This window comes from Pygocentrus nattereri, chromosome 3, assembly GCF_015220715.1.
Source record: "Pygocentrus nattereri isolate fPygNat1 chromosome 3, fPygNat1.pri, whole genome shotgun sequence".
Classification (NCBI taxonomy): domain Eukaryota; kingdom Metazoa; phylum Chordata; class Actinopteri; order Characiformes; family Serrasalmidae; genus Pygocentrus; species Pygocentrus nattereri.
Window position 1 is genome coordinate 19,759,979 of NC_051213.1, and position 22,344 is coordinate 19,782,322.

Genomic DNA, 22,344 nt, shown 5'->3' on the forward strand with positions numbered 1-22,344 from the left:
GCTTTGTCTAGAATACACCAAAATGAACAAACTGATTCCCTACTAATTACACCCGAGTGCATTCTACTGCCTGCGCTTTCTGTATCCTCAGTTCGATGGGAAGTTGAAGAAGATATTGAGAAAGCCTTGGTTAATGTTACCATTCCTGATCAGTGTCCTCCAGAGAAACTCTATGTACCTAGTCAGTTTCATACTCAGCTTATCACTTGGGCTCATTCCTCACTCACTACAGGCCACCCTGGAGAGACTTGAAGACAACAGCTCTTATCCAGCTCTTACTGTTACTAATCTATGCATAAGGACATCCACACTTTCATTGCTTCATGTTCCACCTGCTCTCAATGCAAAACCCCTAAGATTTTACCTGTAGGTAAACTTGTCCCATTACCAGTCCCTGCTAGACCCTGGTCTCACCTAGCAGTTGACTTCATTACTGACCTTCCATTGAGGTTACACTAAAATCCTTACAGTTATTGACCCGTTTTCATGGGGAGTCCATTTTATACCCTCTCTATCCCTAATGCATTCCAGACTGCAGAGACCTTGTTTATTCAGGTCTTCAGTTTTTTTGGCCTTCCAGAAGAAGTAGTCTTACATAGAGGTCCCTAGTTCACCTCTCAGGTGTGGTCAGCCTTTTTTGAGCATGTAGGGGTATCCATAAGTTTAACTTCTGGCTATCACCCCCAGTCTAATGGCCAGTGTGAATGTATGAATCAGGAGTTAGGAAAATTTGTTAGGTTATTCTGTCACAACAATCCTTCAGATTGGTCCCATTTCCTACTGTGGGCTGAAATAGCTCAAAACTCTCTCACAAGCTCTGCTACTGGTTTGACACCTTTTCAGTGCACTCTCGGATATCAACCTCCTCTGGCACCTTGGGCCACAACTGATGTCCCTGCAGTGGATGCTTGGATACAGAGGAGTGAGAGAGTTTGGGAAGAGACTCACCAGCGAATTGAGACTGCCTTGCAATGGAACAAGGAACAAGCAGATCACCATCGGAGTGAGACCCCTGTTTACCAGCCCCGGGACTGAGTGTGGCTGTCAACTAAGGACTTCAGAGTTGCAGAGGGAAGTAGGAAATTACAAATGAAGCACATTGGTCCATTTAATTTATAATGAAGTGACTTATAAATTAGACTTGCCCGCGCAGTTTTTCATGTGATTTGAGGGCCTTTGGACAAGGCTTTGCCAGGTGTCATGCCACCTCCCCCGGAGATAGATGGGGCGTCCATTTATGCTGTTTGTCATCTGCTGGATTCCTGGAGATGTGGAAGTAACCTCCAATATTTAGAGGACTGGGAGGGATCTGGCCCCAATATATTATCTTTCCTGTGTTTTTTGACTCTGTCTTTTGCCTGAGCCTTTTTGGACTTATTGTCTTTTTGTGTTGGATGTCTTTTTTGGCTTTTACCTACACTTGTTTATTGACCACAAACCTTGTGATTCTACCAGTAAAGCTTTTTCTCCTTTTAACTGCAAGCATCTGAATCCTTCTGGCACGTTACAGTGTGAAGAACCTTTCAAATGTTTATTAGTGTAAAGGGTTCTTCCTAGAACCTTTACATTATGTGGAGGCTCTTTAAACATTAAAAAGGTTCTTTACACTCACATCTCATTTACTAAAATAGTTCTTGAGAGAATGGTGGCACGGTGGCGCAGTGGGTAGTCTCACAGCGAGGAGGGCCTGGGTTTGATTCCCCGGCCGGGTGACTGGGGTCCTCTCTGTGTGGAGTTTTCATGTTCTCCCCGTATCTGTGTGGGTTTCCTCCCACAGTCCAAAGAAAGTCAGGCCAATTGTACATGCTAAATTGCCCCTGGGTGTGAATGTGTGAGTGACTGTCTGTGTCTGTCTGTCTGCCCTGCAATGGACTGGCGACCTGTCCAGGGTGTATCCTGCCTTCCGCCCGATGACCGCTGGGATAGGCTCCAGCACCCCCCATGACCCTGAGGGAGAAGCAGCTTAGAAAATGGATGGATGGATGGGTTCTTGAGAGAACCATCAATTGAAAGGTTCTTTAGGGAACCAAAAATCCTTTATAGCACCTTTATTTTAAAAGAGTTTTTACATTCTTAAGTATTGATACTGCTTTTATGAAAAAATGTAGAACTGCTCCCATCACTTACATCAAGTAGTCACTCAAACAGAGGCAGTCATTTGCAAATGGCTCATCACAACGCTACACTTGGTGTTGTTGAAGTCTATGCAAGTTACATTTATGATGATGTGCAAACTGAAGCTGCTGGTAATAAGCAGGGGATCCATTTCCTAATGTCACTGTCCTGTATATATACACTCCTTCATGAAGGCAGTAAGAGAAACATATGTTTTTGTGGTAGGAACAGGTTACAGTAACAGGCTACCACAATATTGTTAATGTAAAATGATTTTAGTGGGTTTTGCTTTCATGGTGAACAGAAAATGCAGATGCCTGCTTTTAAAGCAGCACTTTATGGCAACCTGAGAAGGAAGGGCTGGAGACTGTGGTGAACCATGGTCACAGAACACATAATCTGTCTTCCACACAAATATCCATCAGAACACATCTGAACACATTATGGTTTTGCCAGCTTCAGTAGGTAATGAACATAATATAAAATAAAATAAAATTTAAAATAAAAATTTAGTAAAAAAGTAAAAATTACTTACAGCACCTTAGTATTTGTATAATCTTAGCAATTGCTGTAGAAAAGCAACATTTCTGAAGTCCTCTAACATTAAAATTGGGACATAACAATGGTATGGGTACTACTGTCACTACTGATACTACTACTACTACTACTACTATTAATTCCATACTTTTAATAATAATGCCTATTTTAGAGCAGTCGTATAAAGCTAATTGTCCAATATCAATCATTCTTAATGTGTACAAATCTTCTAGCTGACAACAGTAGTGTCCTCCTCATTTCACACCATTTAGATTTATCATTCAGAAATAGTTTCAAATGTGTTGATCATATAAAACTGCAGTGAAATATCAAAGCATCTTTAAGCATCTTCATTAAGCAGTATGCGCCTTGGAGGAGCACCTGAAGCTGAACCAAGATGCACCAAGACTGGCTAGAGAAATGAGAATGAAAGTGGATTAAGTAGTTCTCCTCACCGCATGGTGCCTTCAACAAGAATATTTTTAGATGTGAGAGAGATTTGACACCACATTAGTCAATGGGAGCCGGAAAGTCAGTGCTTCACTATTAGATTGGGGGAGTGATGTGAGTGGGTAGCAGCCACATTAGCGCTCACTGGATTCTGAAGAGGACTTCAACCCTTGGCTTCACTGCAGTGCACGCAGACCTTGGGCCTATAAATATGCCAACCTGTCAACGGTGTTTAATACCAAGGACATAATGCACAAAGGCTGCTGTTGTTGTGTTGTGCATTTCTGTTTCAACCACAGTCCAATCATTTATGACATTATTATTACATTGGAAGATTGTCAAACCTACATGTACAAAGACATGTAAAAAGTTAACTGAAAGCATTTAACCCTCCTAGCTTGTACATTTACACTTTGACATGAATTTTGTTACATTTTACTTAATGAGACTGAGATAGCATGAGATTCAAAGTGTGCTGTTTTGTGTTTGTAAGTAGCAGAGGATATATTGTATTATGATATTAATTTGATGAAAAATTACTGTTGTGCATGAAGTATTGATGTGCAGTAGATTTTGCTACATTTTGCAATATTTCATCATTGTTTTGAATCAAAACTAATGAAAAAAATCCAAAAATAGTTACATAATGTACATAATGTCGGGAAACCATTATGTAACTAACTATGTTATTAACTATGCAATTACATACATATCACTGTTGTCAGAAGAAAACTTTGTATCTCCATTTTTGATGTTTTTCAGTTTTTACCTCTTACCCTTTACATTGTATGTAAATTACATATTGATTGGACTAAAAGAAATGGTCCAAAACGACTTGAAAAAAAGTCTGTTTCCCCTGACTTACATTAAAAGTAAAGTAGGTTTTTCCTTCTCCTGTAACGTTACTGTTTTGGAGATACAAGGTTTTCTTCTGACAACAACAATATGATTACGTAACAATGATCAAATGCTTGAAAAAAAATAGATGTCTTGAATACATTTGCTACATCAATACCTGCCAACACAAGTGGTATCTTCAACTTTAATTTCCTTCCAGTGTCTATAATATAAGCCCTATTTACAGGAAAGTTGCAACATTTTGTAAAATGCAATAAAAACAAGAAAAAAATGTCTATGTTATCACTGACCAAATTAATTGTGTTTGGTATATATAAATGAAATGAGAATTTAGGACAGAAGCATATTTACCACTGTGTTACATCTCCTTGCTTTACCTTTTCTTTCTTTTTATTCATTCGGGAACCCACAACCCCATTCTTTCTTGATACAAGACTTCAGCTGCTCAACAGTCCAAGGTCATCATTATCTGCTTCTTCTGTTCATGATTTGCCATACATTTCAGTAGGAGACTGACAAAGCCACACTGTTATAGATGTCGTCTTGATGGTTGCGTATGTCTCTCTAAAAACCCAAAATATGGGAAACATGATACCGTCACACATATATGCCATGCCTTGTGCACTGATGTACCCCCATACCATGACAGATGTTGGCTTTTGCATCTTTCACTGATAAAAGTCTGCATGGCCCCTTTCATCTTTGGCATGGAGAACTCAGTATCTGTTTTTCCATAAAACAAGCAGAAACTTGGACTGATCTCACCAGCACACATTTCCACTGTTTTAAGACCACTTTTAGGACCATCTGAATTGAGCTCGGGCCCAGAGAATTCAGTGGTGTTGCTACACAGATTTGATGTATGGCTCTCCCCTTGTACAATAGTTTCAAGTTGCATTTGTTGGTGCAATGGAAGACTATGTTGGGTGACAATGGTTTTCTGAAGTACTCCCAAGCCCATGTGAAAATATTTGACACAGTAGCATGACGGTTTCTCATGCAATGCTATCTGAGGGCTCGAAGGTCACAATCATTCAACAGTGGTTTTTGGCCTTGCCCTACACTGACTGAGACATTTCTGGATTCTGTGAATATTTCTGAATATTATGTACGGTTGTGAAAGACAAATGTTGAGCCATGAGTCTATCTTTGCTTGCAAACACTGAGCCTTTTGTGGATGTTCCTTTTACATCATATGATATCATGATACCCCCTTAACTGTTACCAATTCACCTGCTTATTATGGAACATTTCAAAACAGTGTAACTTCAATATTCTATAAACTTTTAAACTATTGTGGGGCTTGGCGGCTGAGCTGCAATGGAGTAGGATGTGAGTTTGAAAGCTCCTTTCGTTTAAAATTGTAAATTTATCTGTGCTATTTGGTCCTATATATAGTCTTACCTTACTTTGCAGTACTTTTAGTTGGGACGTCTAGCTTTGGACTGCCTAAGATGTCTAGTAAAAACTCTAAAACTCACAATACTTTTCAGACACATCTGCGGCCTGGTTCACAAACTGCAACCACACCTTCGTGTGCGCCGTCGGCTCCTGCAGAGGTCGCCTCGACACACGCTAACCCTGACACTGCTGCTCTCAAGCTCGAGTTGCTGGCCTTGGTGAGGAAAGATATTGCTGATATCTTCAAAAAGGAACTTCAGGATACTCTCGGCGATGTTTTCTCTACTATCCAGCTCGACTTGCAAGCAGTAAAGACCCAACTGGCGCATGATAAAGCTGCTAACGATGCTACCATGTCCAAGCTAAAAGGTATGGTCAGAGAGATGGAGCACACACTCAATGAATGCTCTGACGATATCGCCGCGATGAAAGCTACTATCGAGTCCCTCACAGCTAACGTAGCCAAGCTGGAAAATAAATGTGAAGACTTGGAGTCCAGATCCCAGCGTAACAACATTAGGATACTGGGAGTACTGGAGGGTCCTGACACCTGTACCACTGCTGCTGTAGCTGCCTTGCTGAAGGAAGTGTTTGGTCTGGTAAAGGAGCCGTTTTTGGACCGGTCCCACCGGACCCTTCAACCCAAACCCAAGCCTGGTGATCGTCCATGTGTTATTGGGTGCAGATTTAATTATCACTGTGACTGTGTTGACATTCTACTTTTAAACTATTGTGCCCCTGCCACAACTTATTTGAGTGTGTTGCAGGCATCTAACCTACATAAATGCAATCAAGTGGGTCGGCCAAAATATTAAGTCATTTCTTTGTACTTTTGTCAATTAAATAAAGGTTCAACAAAATTAACAATTTTGTATTGTAATATTTGGGAGCGATGAGGAAGTGGACGCATATGCGGAGATATGCGAGAATTATTCGGGGCAAATCCAGATTCGGGGTCAGAACAGTCCAGGGACAAGGAGCCAACACTGAGAGATCGGGATACAGACACACAGAACTACACATCAAACAATACCAACAGTACAAACAAAGACCAGCAAACTCACAGTAGAACACACAGGGCGTAAATACAGGTAACAACGAGGGATAACAAGACACAGGTGGCTAACCAGACACTGGTGGAAGTAATTAAGGGCAGGGTCTGAAAACAAGGGGGCAGGACCAGGAAGAACTCAAAGAAAACAAAAAGCACATGATAGGACTAAAAGGTAAACAAAAGCACATGGTGGAGTGGGAGAGGCCAATGGTGACATGTATAATGTTTTTATTACACTATACAAAGTGTACCGACCTTTCTGGAGATGGGGTTTGTTTTATAAACATGCACTGTATGCACTCAGCATCCATATGAAATTATCAACTGACCCTTTAACTTGTGATTCAACAATATTCTGATTTTTCTCACCCTTGTGGTTTGCTGCATTCATAACAATTACATCATTCCTCTCAAAGAAGGTGTGCAAGTCTTTGTGGACAGATCAATTAACACAAAGTGCTCTTTGGGCTTTCAGCTAATACAAACCACAGAAAGAAGCAGTCCATTTTGACATCCCTAATAACCCAATAAACTGTAATTAAACAGAGCAGAGCAGACAAGTAGGTAATGGATTCTTAAGTCTAATGTAGCAATGTTCACTCACTTGGACATAAACTGTCTCACTCTCTCTCTCCCTCTTTCTCTTTATGCAGCGCTGGTATTGGTTATATCTTGTTTGATGTGTACCCTAACATTACTCAGGACACATTTCCTCTAAACGATTAAGTGGTGAACAGAAGAGGAGTGTAGGAAATGGACTCCGCGGGGACATTATAGAGTCACTAAAAGTACTGTGCACCAGCAGTGTCCTGTAATATTAGAGAATAATATGGCACTATGTAAACAAATATCAAATGGAAAGCCCATTCACGGGTGACTGTAATATCAGTTTTCAGGCAGAGGTGATGGAAAACGTGAGTGAGGGAGTGTGTGTGTGTGTGTGTGTGTGTGTGAGGGCGGGGGGTGGATTAAATGAGTAGCCTGAGGGCTTTCCTCTTCAGACTGTGCCCTTCCCCTTCATACTTACAGCCTGACATCAATTTCTTACAATCAGACACTTGTTCTCAACTGTTTTTACTGTTTTGTGACAAATATCGCTGGTCTTTGTTCTGACATTCATTCACAAGTGATTGACTTCAGTCATCTTTCATACACACTGGGCGGTTGTATATTATATTGTCTGAGCTACAGTGCTCTGGAACTGACTTCAAGGCCAGTGCAGTGACCACCCAGTTTGGAAAGAGATGCGTGCAGACACAATTTGTTGTCAATTAAAACGAATAACGATCTTGAGTAGCTTTCATTTTTCAGCTCGTAAGGCCTCTGAATGATCTTTTCTTTCTGAGCTACTATTACTGACATCTGTGTTTTACAGCCTATGCAAAACAGCAGATCATACAGCAGTTAACAGAAACTAAAGTAGCATTTAGTGTTAAGTTTGACCATATTTCAAATATTTTTACCCCTGTAAGGAGAAAAAGGAACAGAAGTCTAGGAAAATCTTCAGCATCAGTGTGCAAGTCATCTAGAAGTATCAAGACAAAGTTTTATCTGTTCAGAGTTCAGTGTTTTCTGGCATTTAATATGCCTAATTATAACATTTGTGTGTGTTTATGTATCCAAAGCAGTCATAATTAATTTGTACATGACCATTTTCCAACCTCTTTTTATCCCTCAGAATTAAATAGGGTGTTTCTGCTACAGTGTCCTTAAAAGAGACATATGTAAATCAAACAGAACTGACTGGCAATTTTGCATTGTGCCTCATTAATCAGCTCTCAGAAAAATGAACCAACAGGGTTTTTGACATACAAAGTGAAAATATTTAAATATTATAAATAAATTAATTAAGTTGTCTTTAAATAACTGGTTTACACTGTGAAAAGTGGCTCGTCAGATCTACTTAAAATATTACTTCATGTGGTAACAAGTAAAATAACTAGTTTTATTCAATCTAAATAAATACTTTGAATGAACAATTCTTTCACTCAATGTAGTTTTGTAAGTTCAATAAAACTAGCTCAGTTTCTTGTTACTGTCATGACTGGCCCCTCCCACTCCCACATGTGCCTTGTGTTTAGTTCTTGGTCGTCCACGTGCTTCTTTGTTTTGATACTTCACTGGCCTGCCCCCTTGTTTCGTCATTATCCCTGTTTGTGTTTAAGCCCTGTGTTTTCCTGAGTTTCTTGTTGGTCTTTGTTTGCATGTTTGATATGTTGGATGTTTGATCTGTTCAAAGAGTACTGTTTAAATTCTGTGTTTGTTTCATTATGTCTGTCCCTCCTGCTCTCCGTGTTGGCTAGTTAAACTTGGACTGTCTTGACTATGACCCTGGATTTGCCCAGAATAAATTTAATAAATTTAGCTTTTCTCCGCACATGCATCCGCCTCCACATCGCTCCACGTTACAGTTACTACATGCAGTAATTTTTTTAAGTAGATCTGACGAGCCGCTTTTTACAGTGTATATAAAGTGGACAACAATTGAATTAAATTACATTTCAATAAATGAAAACTGTTTTATTTTGATCTGAAGACAATTCCAATCCAATAAAACACAAACAGATTGAAATGATTCAGTTTTGTTCCATCAGCAGTTGAACTTGACGTCAAGGTAAAGTGTTTGTATACTAACTCTACTTTATTCAACTCAATAGAAATGTGTGGCATAAGTATGGAGCCCCACTAGGGACATCCTGTAGAAATAAAAAATAATGCGTGGCCGCGACTTTTGTAAGGCGTGGGAATGAGATGTTTAAGTCATGGCCATGACTCAGTAAAGTGTGGGAACGAGATTCTAATGCGTGGCCACGGCTTAGTAAGCCACGATCTCAATCCCACGCCTTACTCAGTCATGGCCACGATTTAATCATCTCATTCCCACGCCTTACTAAGTCGTGGCCACACATTATTTTTACTTCTATAGGATGTCACCAGCAGGTCTCCGTACATAAGTGAATTAAGTTCATGTAACAATTTATTTTTTGAGAGAGTCCAGGCTGAAATATTTTTTTTGACTTAACTGTGACTGAGCAGGCCTAGGCTGCTCATGAAAACAATGAATTCAAAATTGGCTGTTTATTGCTGTTTAGTTTCCACATATGGACCGTATACAGAGTCCTAACCTCCCCAGTGTTTATATATGACATCAGACTCATTTTTTAACATAAAAACTGTTTTCTCTTATTTGAGTGCTTTAGTCTTGCTTGGGTGATTCATACCAACTATGTCACAAAACAAAAAACCGTCTCTGGAGGTGTGGGTGTGAATCTACTCTTGCGAAGATGTTCTGACAGCAGTGTATGTTACTGATAAGTGGTGTTGCAGACGCCCCCGTTCAGAGCTGGTTGTTCCAGCTTGACAAAATACCAAAGAAGCCACTTTTTAACCAGTTGTCTTCCTTATCTAAAACATGTATATTCTCATGTCCTTTAGATGTAAGTAGTTCTCTGGTTCCTGAGTTAGACCTTCTTTTTTTGTATGACAAGTTCACAGAGCAGTGCTGTACATGAGTCTCATTTGCATTGTGCTGAACTAAGCATGTTGCTCTGCTTGTATTTAGTTTTACAGCCATTTCATTGTGCTAATTTGTGTCTTAGTGCATGGGTGAGTTTTAAAAAAACATTAGAAAGTGAGGTTTGCTGCAAAGTCTTGGACACTTCAGTCAAACAGGGTGTTGTTACTAATATTGTTCCTTCTGCTTGGTTTTCTTCTCCATCTGTCAGTCTGATGTTCCAACTGGACCTTTTGTTGTTTTAATAAGGGCTTGGTTTCCATGATGTTTGTACTCTGTTGTCTTAGCGCTTAGTGGTCCAACTGTTTTGCTCCAAAACTGCATATTCAAGGGATGGGCCTTACACACAAAATGAGGCAAAGCCAGGATTTGTTGTATTTTGGCTGTTGGTCAGCAGAAATGGAAGTTATTCGGCTGATCACCAACAAAACCAGCATAATGTTGTGTTTTTTTGAGCAGGGTTATTAGAAGATTATAAAAGGGTTTTCCTTATATGTCGTGTGTTTTTGAGTGGGCTTTAGCGTTAATTATGTAATTCATTTAGCTTGTACCGTCACAGCTCATTATGTTCATCATTGTTTTGGTCGTTTCTGTGCATGTTTTGTGTCCTCTGTGTAGAAAAGCGCCTCTGAGCGGCCCTGATGATCAGCTGCTAAAAAGCCGTTGAGCCAGTCGGCACACTACTGAAACTTTTGAGCGTTTTTCAGAAGCTGCGATCCTCCAAAACACAACTGCAGAGGCGCTTTCACAGCGCAGGACCAAATGGAAAACAGATGTATACAACGAAAGAAAGCAGAAGTGAAGGCAGCCTGTAGTTCACGTGACGACTTCTCATCGGTCCGCGGCCAATCCAGAGACTCCGTCTGAGGAACGCTCCAAACCGAGGGGCGCTCTGTGCGGCCGGGGGTCTAATAAAACACACAAATGGAGGTAGGTTTACTTATCAGAAGTCAAATTAATAGGTATTAAACATGCAGTTGGCTTGTGTCTACAGGTTTTTGAAAAATAATTGTAATTTATGTGTGAATGTATCTGTTTTCTTCTGTTGCTTTCTTCGCGTTTCATATAAGGAAATCGGTCGGCTGCTGTCTCGTGCTCACCGTCATATGTGAAAACCTTTTAGAATATAATATAAATTGTCTTTTTTCAACCAGCATTTGATGTTAACCGGTCAGAAACTGTAGGAAAACTTTATCAAACTGCATAAAGTCGGAGGAGCCGTCGAACAACTATGACCTTGAACTGTAACTTGACTGTAACGCTAAATATCATATTTATGTCAGTGAATAAAAACTCTCTTTCTACACGGTAGCTGCCTGCTATGGCTGCTCCTCTGGCTCTTCTGGCTCAGTGGCTTAATGTTCAGTGTTTCACTGGAGTGAAAAGCTGCTCGGTTTTCCAGGTGAAGAGTTCAGACGGAGGCAAAACAATATTCAGTAACGTGACTCGCGTCTCAGTAACGTACCGTGAGAAGGACAGACCCACAGTAGCAGCCGAAGCACAACAGCAGTAAAACACGTGTTTACAGGCACGTTATAACCAATCTGTCAGTCATATTTCATTTCTTGAGCAAAAACGTTTTGAACATTTTGCTTCTGAAGGCTGTTGTTTCTCATAAGTCAATACAGGACCTGTGCTCATGAAGTGGATAGCTGTGACAGAGACACTACTTTTCTTATCTTTATGTGCAGCTTGTGTAGCAAGGACTGATTACACAGTGAGCAGCAGCCTGGCCTTCATTCACTCGTCTGGGTCTAGGTTTTGAGCTGTTACATGGCTTAAAAGTTGGAGTTTCCTCAAAATAAAACAGTTAAATGCTGTTTGTGTAACCATAAGTTTCAGTAATCAGAGTACAAGAGAATTATTTTGCTGTCTGAAAAAAAAACATGCAATTTTCCAGAACAAGACAAAAGGGAAAAGTTTATATAAAAAGGTTTTATTCTGAACCATTTCTGTTAGTCCATTCATCATGTACAAGATTTTGATCTGATGGTGACATAAAGCTTTACTCCCACTTTTCGGTTTGTTTTTGTTTCAGGTGCCTGTGAAGGTTTGGGCTCTGTTGGTCCTGTTGAGTGTGTGTTTAAAGACTGTTCTTTGCTTCAGCAATGGGAAAGTAGAACAAGCTTGTGATGACATGACACCAGAGCACGGTCATCAATCCAGTCCTCACCCTCCACCATACAGTATCACTGTGGATAAGTCCAAATTCAGCCCCCTGGAGCAAATTAAAGGTATCGAGAGCGTGACATTGAGTAACAGCTGTGACACATTTAGGCAACTCATTTTACGTCGAGTAGAGCACTTCTTAGATTGTTACATGAAATCTGTTTGAAACCCATATGAAACTTTGCTGAGTGTAATGCTGTCTACTTTCCACTCACAAAATGTGCGAAATAATATTTTTCTTAGTTACATGTTGATAAAGGTGCCTAACTGTATTTATTTTTTGTGTAATTAATAAACAATAACTATCTTATTGATGAAATACCAATGTGCTGCAATAATAATATCAGTTAGGGTCACGTGCCGATTGTGTATTCATATAGAAAGAAAACTTGCTCAGTGATCACAGAAATGTGTATTTGCTCTTTGCAAAGAGGTTCATTAATACAGTATGTTTTAAGTAATATGTATATATATATATATATATATATATATATATATATATATATATTCCTTTCACTGTCACACACTGTGTGTTTATATAGATATGCCTAGATATAACACTTATAAAACAACACAATATAACTCCAAGTAAATCAAACTTCTGTGAAATCAAACTGTCCACTTAGGAAGCAACACTAACTGACAATCAATTTCACAGCTGTTGTGCAAATGGAACAGACAACAGGTGGAAATAATTGGCAATTAGCAAGACACACTCAATAAAGGAGTGGTTCTGCAGGTGGGGACCACAGACCACTTCTCAGTACCTTTCTGCTTTCTGGCTGATGTTTTGGTCACTTTTGAATGTTGGTGGTGCTTTCACACTTGTGGTAATGCAGCTCATCCAGGATGACACATCAATGCGAGCTGTGGCAAGAAGGTTTGCTGTGTCTGTCAGCATAGTGTCCAGAGGCTTTAGGCGCTACCAGGAGACAGGCCAGTACACCAGGAGACGTGGAGGAGGCCGTAGGAGATCAACAACCCAGCAGCAGGACCGCTACCTCCGCCTTTGTGCAAGGAGGAACAGGAGGAGCACTGCCAGAGCCCTGCAAAATGACCTCCAGCAGGCCACAAATGTGCATGTGTCTGCACAAACGGTTAGAAACTGACTCCATGAGGATGGTATGAGGGCCCGACGTCCACAGATGGGAGTTGTGTTCACAGCCCAACACCGTGCAGGACGCTTGGCATTTGCCGGAGAACACCAGGATTGGCAAATTTGCCACTGGCGCCCTGTGCTCTTCACAGATGAAAGCAGGTTCACGGTTCACACTGAGCACATGTGACAGACGTGACAGAGTCTGGGGACGGGTTGGCCCTGGGTTCCTCCTAATGCAGGACAATGCTAGACCTCATGTGGCTGGAGTGTGTCAGCAGTTCCTGCAAGATGAAGGCATTGAAGCTATGGACTGGCCCGCCCGTTCCACAGACCTGAATCCGATTGAGCATATCTGGGACATCATGTCTTGCTCCATCCACCAACGCCACCTTGCACCACAGACTGTCCAGGAGTTGGCGGATGCTGTAGTCCAGGTCTGGGAGGAGATCCCTCAGGAGACCATCCGCCACCTCATCAGGAGCATGCCCAGGCGTTGTAGGGAGGTCATACAGGCACGTGGAGGCCACACACAATACTGAGCCTCATTTTGACTTGTTTTAAAGACATTACATCAAAGTTGGATCAGCCTGTCGTGTGTTTTTCCACTTTAATTTTGTGTGTGACTCCAAATCCAGGCCTCCATTGGTTAATAAATTTGATTTCCATTGATGATTTTTGTGTGATTTTGTTGTCAGCACATTCAACTTTGTACAGAACAAAGTATTCAATGAGAATATTTCATTCATTCAGATCTAGGATGTGTTATTTGAGTGTTCCCTTTATTTTTTTGAGCAGTGTATATATCTGCCTATCTTTTATTTTCACAGTAACATTATCAGCAGTGCCTTCAGAGAACAAAGCACACTTCAAAGGCTTCCTCATAGAAGCACGAAATGCAAGCAATCCCAATGCTGGACCTGTTGGATGTTTTACTCTCCTTGATCCTGAAATCTCACAACTTCTCCGTTGTAATGACAGAGAGGTGAGACATTAGAATATTACCCCCACAGCAGTTTGTCTAAGAAAAAAGAGAATGTGATTAACTAAGTGTAGCCTTATTTCATAACATGTTTTAACCCTTGTTGTTTTGAAAGGGAGCTGCAGTGAGTCACACTAGTGAAGTCTCTAAGACAGAAGTGCAGGTTATCTGGACTGCACCCCAGGACCCTCCATCTAGTGTCCAGTTTCAGTGAGTATCTATGCACTCTGCCTGTCTGTTCTTAACCCTGTGAATCCTAGATTTGTATTACTTTGTAATGACTATGAAACTAATGTTATAAGAGTTAAGACCTGTGTTATGGGCCCACATGCAGGCACTTAGACTTTGAGGGGTTAACTGCCTTAGCCAGTCAGAAGCTGATGTGTGCATGTGTGCTGTGTGGGTTTCAGGGTGACTGTGGTTCAGAAATACAAGCTTTACTGGGTCCGAATTCAAGGGCCTGTAGTGTCTCTGAATGATGCACCTCCTCTTCCACCATTACCTACTGCTGGACAGTCAGTAGCTAAGACAACCACGGCTGCAAGTATTCTGTCTGACGCTGTAAGTCCAGCTACACCAAGAGTTTTATCATGATTCCTCTTTTGATAATTGAAACAAAAAAGTTTCTTTTGTTGTTGTTGTTGTTGTTGTTTCATTTTAAGTATACAGTTATTTTTTCACACTGAAACTATCCTTCTATATTTCAGAGACACACATTAGTGATTATATTGTATGTGTACTGAGCAAGTAAGAACAGGCCACACACTAGCCTGAAATTAAAGTTATTAGGGCTGGGATTACACACAAACAAAGCCTTAAAACTTGGCAAAGTATCTGTTTTGGAGCTCCTAATCATACCGTTTAAGCTGTGCTGAGCTTGTGTATTAACTTTCCAGATTGGCTTAATATGTGTAAATCTTACTTGAAATGGACCCAGTTTGGCATACCATGCTATTATTGATGTTATTTATCTCCTAGCTCTATCCCAGGAGCCCAGCTCAATCCTTAGCATGTGTTGTTTTCTAAGGCTGTCAAACGGTTAAAATAATGAAGTGTGATCATTTATATTATTTTGTGTTGCTAATTTGATCCTAAAGGAAGATTTTTTTTTTCACATAAAGGCAGTGAAGTTTTTATAGCTACAGTTTGATTACCCTGGTCAAATTATTTGTTTAGTTAAGATTGAGAGAAAATAAGTACACATGCATTACAGAGAACACATTGCCATTAATTTATTTGCTGGATTTTACATATTGGAAAAATAAATAAAACATAAAATCTGGCCATGCAAAAGTTGAAGTCATCCAATATGTTAAATGTAGCAAATAAATAAAAATTGTGGGTTAACTTAGTTTCATCTAGAAGATCAACAAGACATGGCATTTAACCAGGGCTCGTCAAACTGCTTGCCACTGTGTAAGAGTGGACAAAATTAGCTTCTTCAGAATGTATCACTTTCAGTCGTTCAGTGATATAATTTGCATTGTGAACCTGAGCGCGTAAATCACATTATTTTCCTAGAGTGATGGCACGTTCCAATTTACGTCATTGATGTCCTGTGATAGGAACTGTGACTGCATGTTTCAAGTCTTTTGTGATTGTTTCCCTCTTAGTCTCATACTGCTGTGTTACTTGTCATTGATTTGTAGAAGTTCTGGAAGAGGTCCACTAATACTAATGTTTCTGATATTACTGGTATTGCTGGAATTTAAGCTGTGTTTTATTCACTTAAGTCAACATTTTTCAATGATAAATTCACAGCATTGCCATGAGAGCCATGAATAGAAAATCTTGTGATTTAAAGACTGTATTTAAACAAGAGAACTGCAGGACTGCTGAGTGTTAGCAACAGTCCACGAGCTGCTGGGCTTCAGACTGGTACTGTTGATGGTTTGAAGGGTCAAACTAGGAAAATACATTAATGCTGTGAATTGGTTTTAATAATTTATTGCAGCATTATTAATACATTTACTGTGACACCACTAGATTTTTCACAGCAGGAATTTCATCAGACTCTTAATAACAATTAATATGGTGTAGTGTATGCAAGTCATTTTGCTGTACTTCTCCCTTGTCTTCTCCTCCACAGTTCACCTCTGATGACTGTGGAATTAAGAAGTCTTGCCTGAGGGAGCCAGCAGGCTGTGACCCATGGAAAGATGCCCTCTGTTACTTCCTCTCATTCAGAACAGAGGACGCGAGCGTGGTCTTTGAGCTCAGCGGGCCAGCGCCGGGATACATCTCTTTTGCTTTATCCACAGATAAATGGATGGTAACGTAACTCCTTCTTGTGTGTACATTATACCTTAAGATCAGTTAATCTCATCAGGGAACATTCTGTGAGTTCTGTAAATGCGTTTTGATTTGAAGAAAGACAAGAATGGGTTTACGTGTAGGGGGAAGATGATGTGTACCTGTGCATTAAAGAAGATGACCGTGTTGACATCAGCGCTGCTTACGTTCAGGGGAGGACACATCCAGTTATTGCTTCAGAGGTACGTACCTGCACCTGCTGATAATCAGGATTGCATGCACAAATGCTTAAAAGTTGCAAAAAACTGAGGCTGTCTTATGCTTTATATGCTAATTGTCCCTTAAAAGCACTCATGCTTAAAGGCTCTTGATAAGCTGTCTGCATGCTTTCTATCTGTTCTTTGACCTCCGGCTGCTTTAGAATGTTTTGAGAGACACAGCGTGGAGGCTGGCAGATGGGGTCATCCAGTGCAGATTCCGCAGAAATATACGCATCCCAGCCACATATCAAAACAGATCAGACCTGGGTGAAGCGCACTACTTGTTCATGGCTCATGGTCGAGCAGAGGGCGGTGAGTTTGTGTTTTATTTTGCTCGCAACAGTTCTCTCTTAAACAGGCTGTTTTTTACAGTGCTTTTAAGAATACCATGATTGTAAATAACCTGTGTTCTGATTCACTGCTCTGTATTGCACCTCATTCAAAAAGCAGCACAAAAGGGCAAGGCTAAGCTGCTATATGCAGAATGGATGGATATATAGAAATTCTGTGCATTTTGTAACATAACTCCAGGTATATCGAAATGGGCTGCTTTCAGCTTATATTTTATATATGAGCTGTGTGGACAGTTCATATATATATATATATATATATATATATATATATATATATATATATATATATATATATATATAGTATTGGAAATTCAAAGTAGTATTTAAACACAGTATAAATGAGGTTTTCCATGAAATGGACCCTTAATGTCCAGTAATCCCTTTGTATTTATCAACCATAGGGAGGACTCATAGACATGACCGACAACCTCTCATTTCAACAAATCCAGTACTTATTACTGGACTTCCGGAGGATCTGACTGGTTCTCGCTCTCACTTGCTCATCAAATTCCATGGTGAGATTAAATTGCATTGCAAAGATCTTCATTTCTGCAGCTTGAATCTAGTTTCTGGTCTTGGATTTTGTAGTCATTCATAGTTAATTGTCAATAAACAGGCGTAGGTCAAATCCAAAAAAAGACATCCAACATAACAGAAGACAGTAAGTCCAAAAAGGGTCAGGCAAAAAACAGAGTCAAAAAACAAGCAAAATATGGCCATACACAGGAAAGATAACATACATAGAAGAACACTCAGTAGATCAAGAAAAATACAGTGTCTCACAACTAGTCTATGCTTAAGCCTGGGCTTATATACTAAACTACATAGGTCATAATGCAACAAGACAGGTGTACAGAGTTAGTATTCTGGTGAATATGAGCACTGGTTGGAGCATGAGGGAAGGTCAGGAGTCATGTGATCTCTCAGAGAATTCTCTGAGATTCTCAGAGGTGTCTCTCAGAGCTGGTAGGACGTGTGACAATTGTATATTGTTATGTACAAACAAGGGCATCCTTTGCATAATATAAGATGCAATATCAAATGCTTATGTTTCACAATTTCTGTGATTCATTGGTACATGCTCAAAACTTACATTAGAAAATTACAATCATTATTATAATTTTAATTCTTAGTTATTTATTTATTTTTTTTTTACATTTAAAACCATGCATGTGTTATTTCATTTACCAATTAATTAAAAGGAGGAATAACACCCTCCCCACAGGGCTATTTCAGACCTGTAGGAAACACTGTCCTTATTCAGACTATCAGTAGTGTCCAGCCTTTAGATCTGAACTCATTTGTCTCTGCATGTAGCTGTTTTTATGCTCATTGCTTGGATGACAACCGTCAGCACTGGAGTGATTATTGCCAGATATTTCAAACCTGACTGGGCTGAAACAACTTTGTGTGGACAGAGAGTCTGGTTCCAGGTAAGAATATCTGAGGTGAAAACTTAATAATGAATGATAATTAGTGTCATGAGTTGTAACCAAGACATTTTTTCTCCACAGTTTCATCGAGCTCTAATGCTTGTCACAGTCCTTCTGACATGCATTGGCTTCATTTTGCCTTTCGTGTACAGGGGAGGCTGGAGCAAGGTAAGACGCACACACACAGTCTGTCCGTATGACTAATGCTCAACAGTGTGTCATGTTCTTTCTCAGCCCCCGCCACCAAGTGCATGCCTGTGTGACTGTTCCTCAGCATGTCTAAATGTGTCATACTCTCATATGCAGTCTGTTCATGCAGAATAAAAGGAAAAATAAGGAGATGAACATTGTCAGGCCATTTATCATAATAACCAGCTAGTGGAATCACATTTTCCATTTCTCTGAAGACTGAGTGCAGTGACTTTAAGTATGTTCATATTGTTGCTGTTGGAACTAAACCTTGTAATTTCAAAATAAGAGTTTTAAAGGAGAAGGAAAAAAAATACTTTTAATGTAAGTCAGTGGAACCAGACATCTATTTTGGCCAATTCATCATCAATTTACACATAATGTAAAGGACAACAGGCATTTTCAAATTATGTCAAAAACTGAAAAAGGTTTTGTTCCAACAGCAGCAAAATGTTTCAAGCTGATGCATTTCTTGACTGGTAATTTGTACCATTACAATAACTACTGACTACAGTGGTTACACACCATGTCCAACAGAGGTCACCCTTTTACCTTGTAACGACGAATGCAGGCTATCTATTACTTTTAAAACCATTCTGCTATCTCTATGTAGTCCATGGAGTTTGCATTGTATCATTCATTAAGGTTTGCTGTTTGGCTTCTGTGCTCTGTGTTAGCTGCTCTGTGTGGACGCTGAGGGGTGGGAAAAGAAAGCAGTAATCATATCTTGTGAAATAACACCTTGTTTATATTTTTCCCAGCGTGCAGGCTCACACCCTTACCTGGGCTGCACTGTCATGGCTCTGGCTCTTATCCAGCCTATCATGGCTCTGTTTAGACCTGCTCCGGACACGTCCAGGTGAAACATCATCATTCTTCACTAAAATAACACATCTTTGTCTGGGAAGCTCAGTTAATATGTTGTTTACAGTGAACTCAGCACAAGAGCTCCAAACATCTGAACATATATATGAATGTGCAGTTTCAGTCAAAAGTATGAACACACCAGACTGAATGTAGTTTTCATGAGACATTTTAACCTAAATGATTATTCTTAAATGCTTGAAATTTGTTCCTAAGATAAACATTCTTCCTCGAGTAATTCCATATTTTTTATCATTTCACCTGCTTGATTAATTTTTGGTAGTTGTCATTTTGATTTCTTCATGTTATTCTAAAATATGGAAAATAGTACAAATAAGACGTTTCAGGCTTTAACTGGTATTGTTTGCAAAAAACATTGCTATCAGATCATCTGCATTTCTTTAATTTTCTGTTTGCAGAAGATACGTTTTCAACTGGCTCCATTTGGGAACAGGCATGATAGCTCAGGTTATCGCAGGTAAGAGAGAAAGTAATGTATTTTATCTTTTATAGGCACTGAGCAGAATGACTTTCAAGGACCCTTACTGGGGTGTGTTTTACCTACTTAAGTCCAAAAGTATAAAATAATTAAATAGGAAAGAATGAATACAACACAAGCAGCACAATCAAAGACCAAAGCTGAAGAGGCACCAGCAAAGTAAAATAAAAAATGGAAATAAACATGAAAGACCTCTTTCTTTAGTTGTGGCCATCTGCTTGGGGATCCATCAGCAGGCCCTGCTGCTCCCTGCCCCCTGGTCCACAGGGGTCCTGGCTGGCTATGTGGTCTGGTTTGTGTTGGCAGACTTGGTTCTGGAGGTGCACAGGAGGGGCCTTTTCTCCATCGGTCAGTACTTCCATTTCAATAAAAAGCTCTTTCTGTACTACATAGCTATTAGTGCTCTTGCCATTCTCAGAGAACCTTAGCTGTCCATACACAGCACTAATTTGTGCCATGGTAGTAATTAATGTTACTTTGCTAGTGGGAAGAAAATGCATTATACAGTCACATTGCATTAGATTGTAAAAGGCTTTTATGTACTTTTTTACTGATTGGTGTGTGGCTCTGAATACTAATTATTTTGAATGCTTCCCTGGAGCTGGTTAGAACAGCATGGTTTGTGTTAGTATGAATTTTCAAAGCAAATAATGGTGACATAAAATTTCTCAGTAAAAAAGGAAAATCTTCCAAATTTTGCATTTTACTGTACCTACTGTATTGGTATCAAATGACTTTATATCTTTTGTTTTGAATGTGTTGTAGGTCAGTTTGTCAAAAGTTTTGAAATCCACACAGAAAATATACAAACTGAAGACAGAGAGGAGATTCTTTTTGTTCCGTCCGAGAATGAGAGCTACATTAAGGTTAGACATTGCAAATACTATGCAACATTATTATTGTTAATTTTGTCCAGAAAAATTAACCTGATAAAATTTTTCTTTCTTGTTTTAGGGGCATTGTTTTAAAAAGATTGTTTTGGCAGTTTATCTGTGTGGAAACCTTGGATTTCTAATTATTCTTCTGGCCACAATCGGTGCGGTATGACTTACATAGATGATGAACCATGTGCCTGATTGGTATGTGCTGTTTCATTAGAAGCAACTGTCCAAGCAGAAGCTGACAAGACCTTATTTAAGGTTTGCACTTACCCTTCATGGGCAAGTTGTTTAGCAAAATAAATAATTCAAGCAGAATGTTCCAAGCAGGGCACTTTTCCAAAAGTTTGACACATGCAAAAACTGCTAGAGCACAGATTGCCACATTCTGAAGTTCTGTTTTAAAATATTTAAATTAGGATTTAGAATCAGAATTGTGAATGTTTTTGCTTGATTAATTACTTTATCACCAAAGTACCTTTTCAACTGACAGAATTATGCAACAGTATGCACAGTTTTAAGAACTGGTTATGGTGCTCTTATGCATTATAATATGCATAGATTATACTCTCCTGTAGCACACAAAGAAAAGCTCAGCAATTTTCCTGCTAATCGTGATTTTTTTACACCTCTTTCTATGTTTCTATGGTGTCTATCTACAAAATCATCTTTTTGATGTGTAATATATGTATTTTTTTGTAATTTTGTGGAAGGGCAGAACTTTGGAGTGGTAATATTTAATTAATGAAAAAAGTTGCATTTTAAGATAAAGAGAGATCAGCTGTTGTAAGTAATGTCTTAATGTAAGTTATTAAAATCGTTACACAAATCTTTCGCCTTTTACTAAAGATTTCCGTGGAGGGGAATGTTGACGAGTTCTTCTTATTTTTGAAGGCTCTGCCACGGTTAGGGGCAGTCGTGGGCTGGAGGTTAGGGATCTGGCCCTGTGACCGGAAGGTTGCCAGTTCAATCCCCAGCGCCGACAGTCCATGACTGAGGTGTCCTTGAGCAAGACACCTAACCCCCGGGCGCCGTGGATAGGGCTGCCCACCGCTCCGGGCAAGTGTGCTCACTGCCCCCTAGTGTGTGTGTGGTGTTTCACTTGCATGGATGGGTTAAATGCGGAGATGGAATTTCCCCGGTTGTGGGATCAAAACAGTATCACTTAATTACATACGTTCTTTTACTGCTGGAAAATAGTTCTGAAAACAACAGCTGTTCCTGTCTGATTACAGATTCCTCATGTAATTATATGAGAGAGAGTTGGTGGTTACAATTGGCTGTTACAAAACTGAAGTTGATTACACTTATGTAATTACATAGGCTGCACTACTGTAATCCATCTGTAACAGTGACTAAATCTTTAGTCATAACATAGTTGTTGCATATGTTGTTCACATGTAACTACAGAGTTATTAGAGACACTTGCTATAAAGTGG

General features: G+C 39.7%; 1 protein-coding gene and 1 pseudogene across 1 annotated transcript; both read left to right on the forward strand.

Annotated features, from left to right (window-relative positions):
* Positions 1–10,754: 10,754 nt before the first annotated feature.
* frrs1b (ferric-chelate reductase 1b) lies at positions 10,755–21,734 on the forward strand. Its single transcript, XM_017700393.2, has 16 exons — positions 10,755–10,859; positions 11,968–12,163; positions 14,025–14,179; positions 14,292–14,386; positions 14,587–14,737; positions 16,266–16,448; positions 16,573–16,671; positions 16,851–17,001; positions 17,444–17,557; positions 18,360–18,475; positions 18,557–18,643; positions 19,426–19,523; positions 19,948–20,006; positions 20,232–20,375; positions 20,793–20,893; positions 20,982–21,734. The coding sequence occupies exons 1-16, from the start codon at positions 10,854–10,856 to the stop codon at positions 21,072–21,074; spliced, it is 1,848 nt and encodes a 615-aa protein (XP_017555882.2). The 5' UTR covers positions 10,755–10,853; the 3' UTR covers positions 21,075–21,734.
* Positions 21,712–21,820, forward strand: LOC119263136 (annotated as a pseudogene).
* The last annotated feature ends 524 nt before the right edge of the window (positions 21,821–22,344 follow it).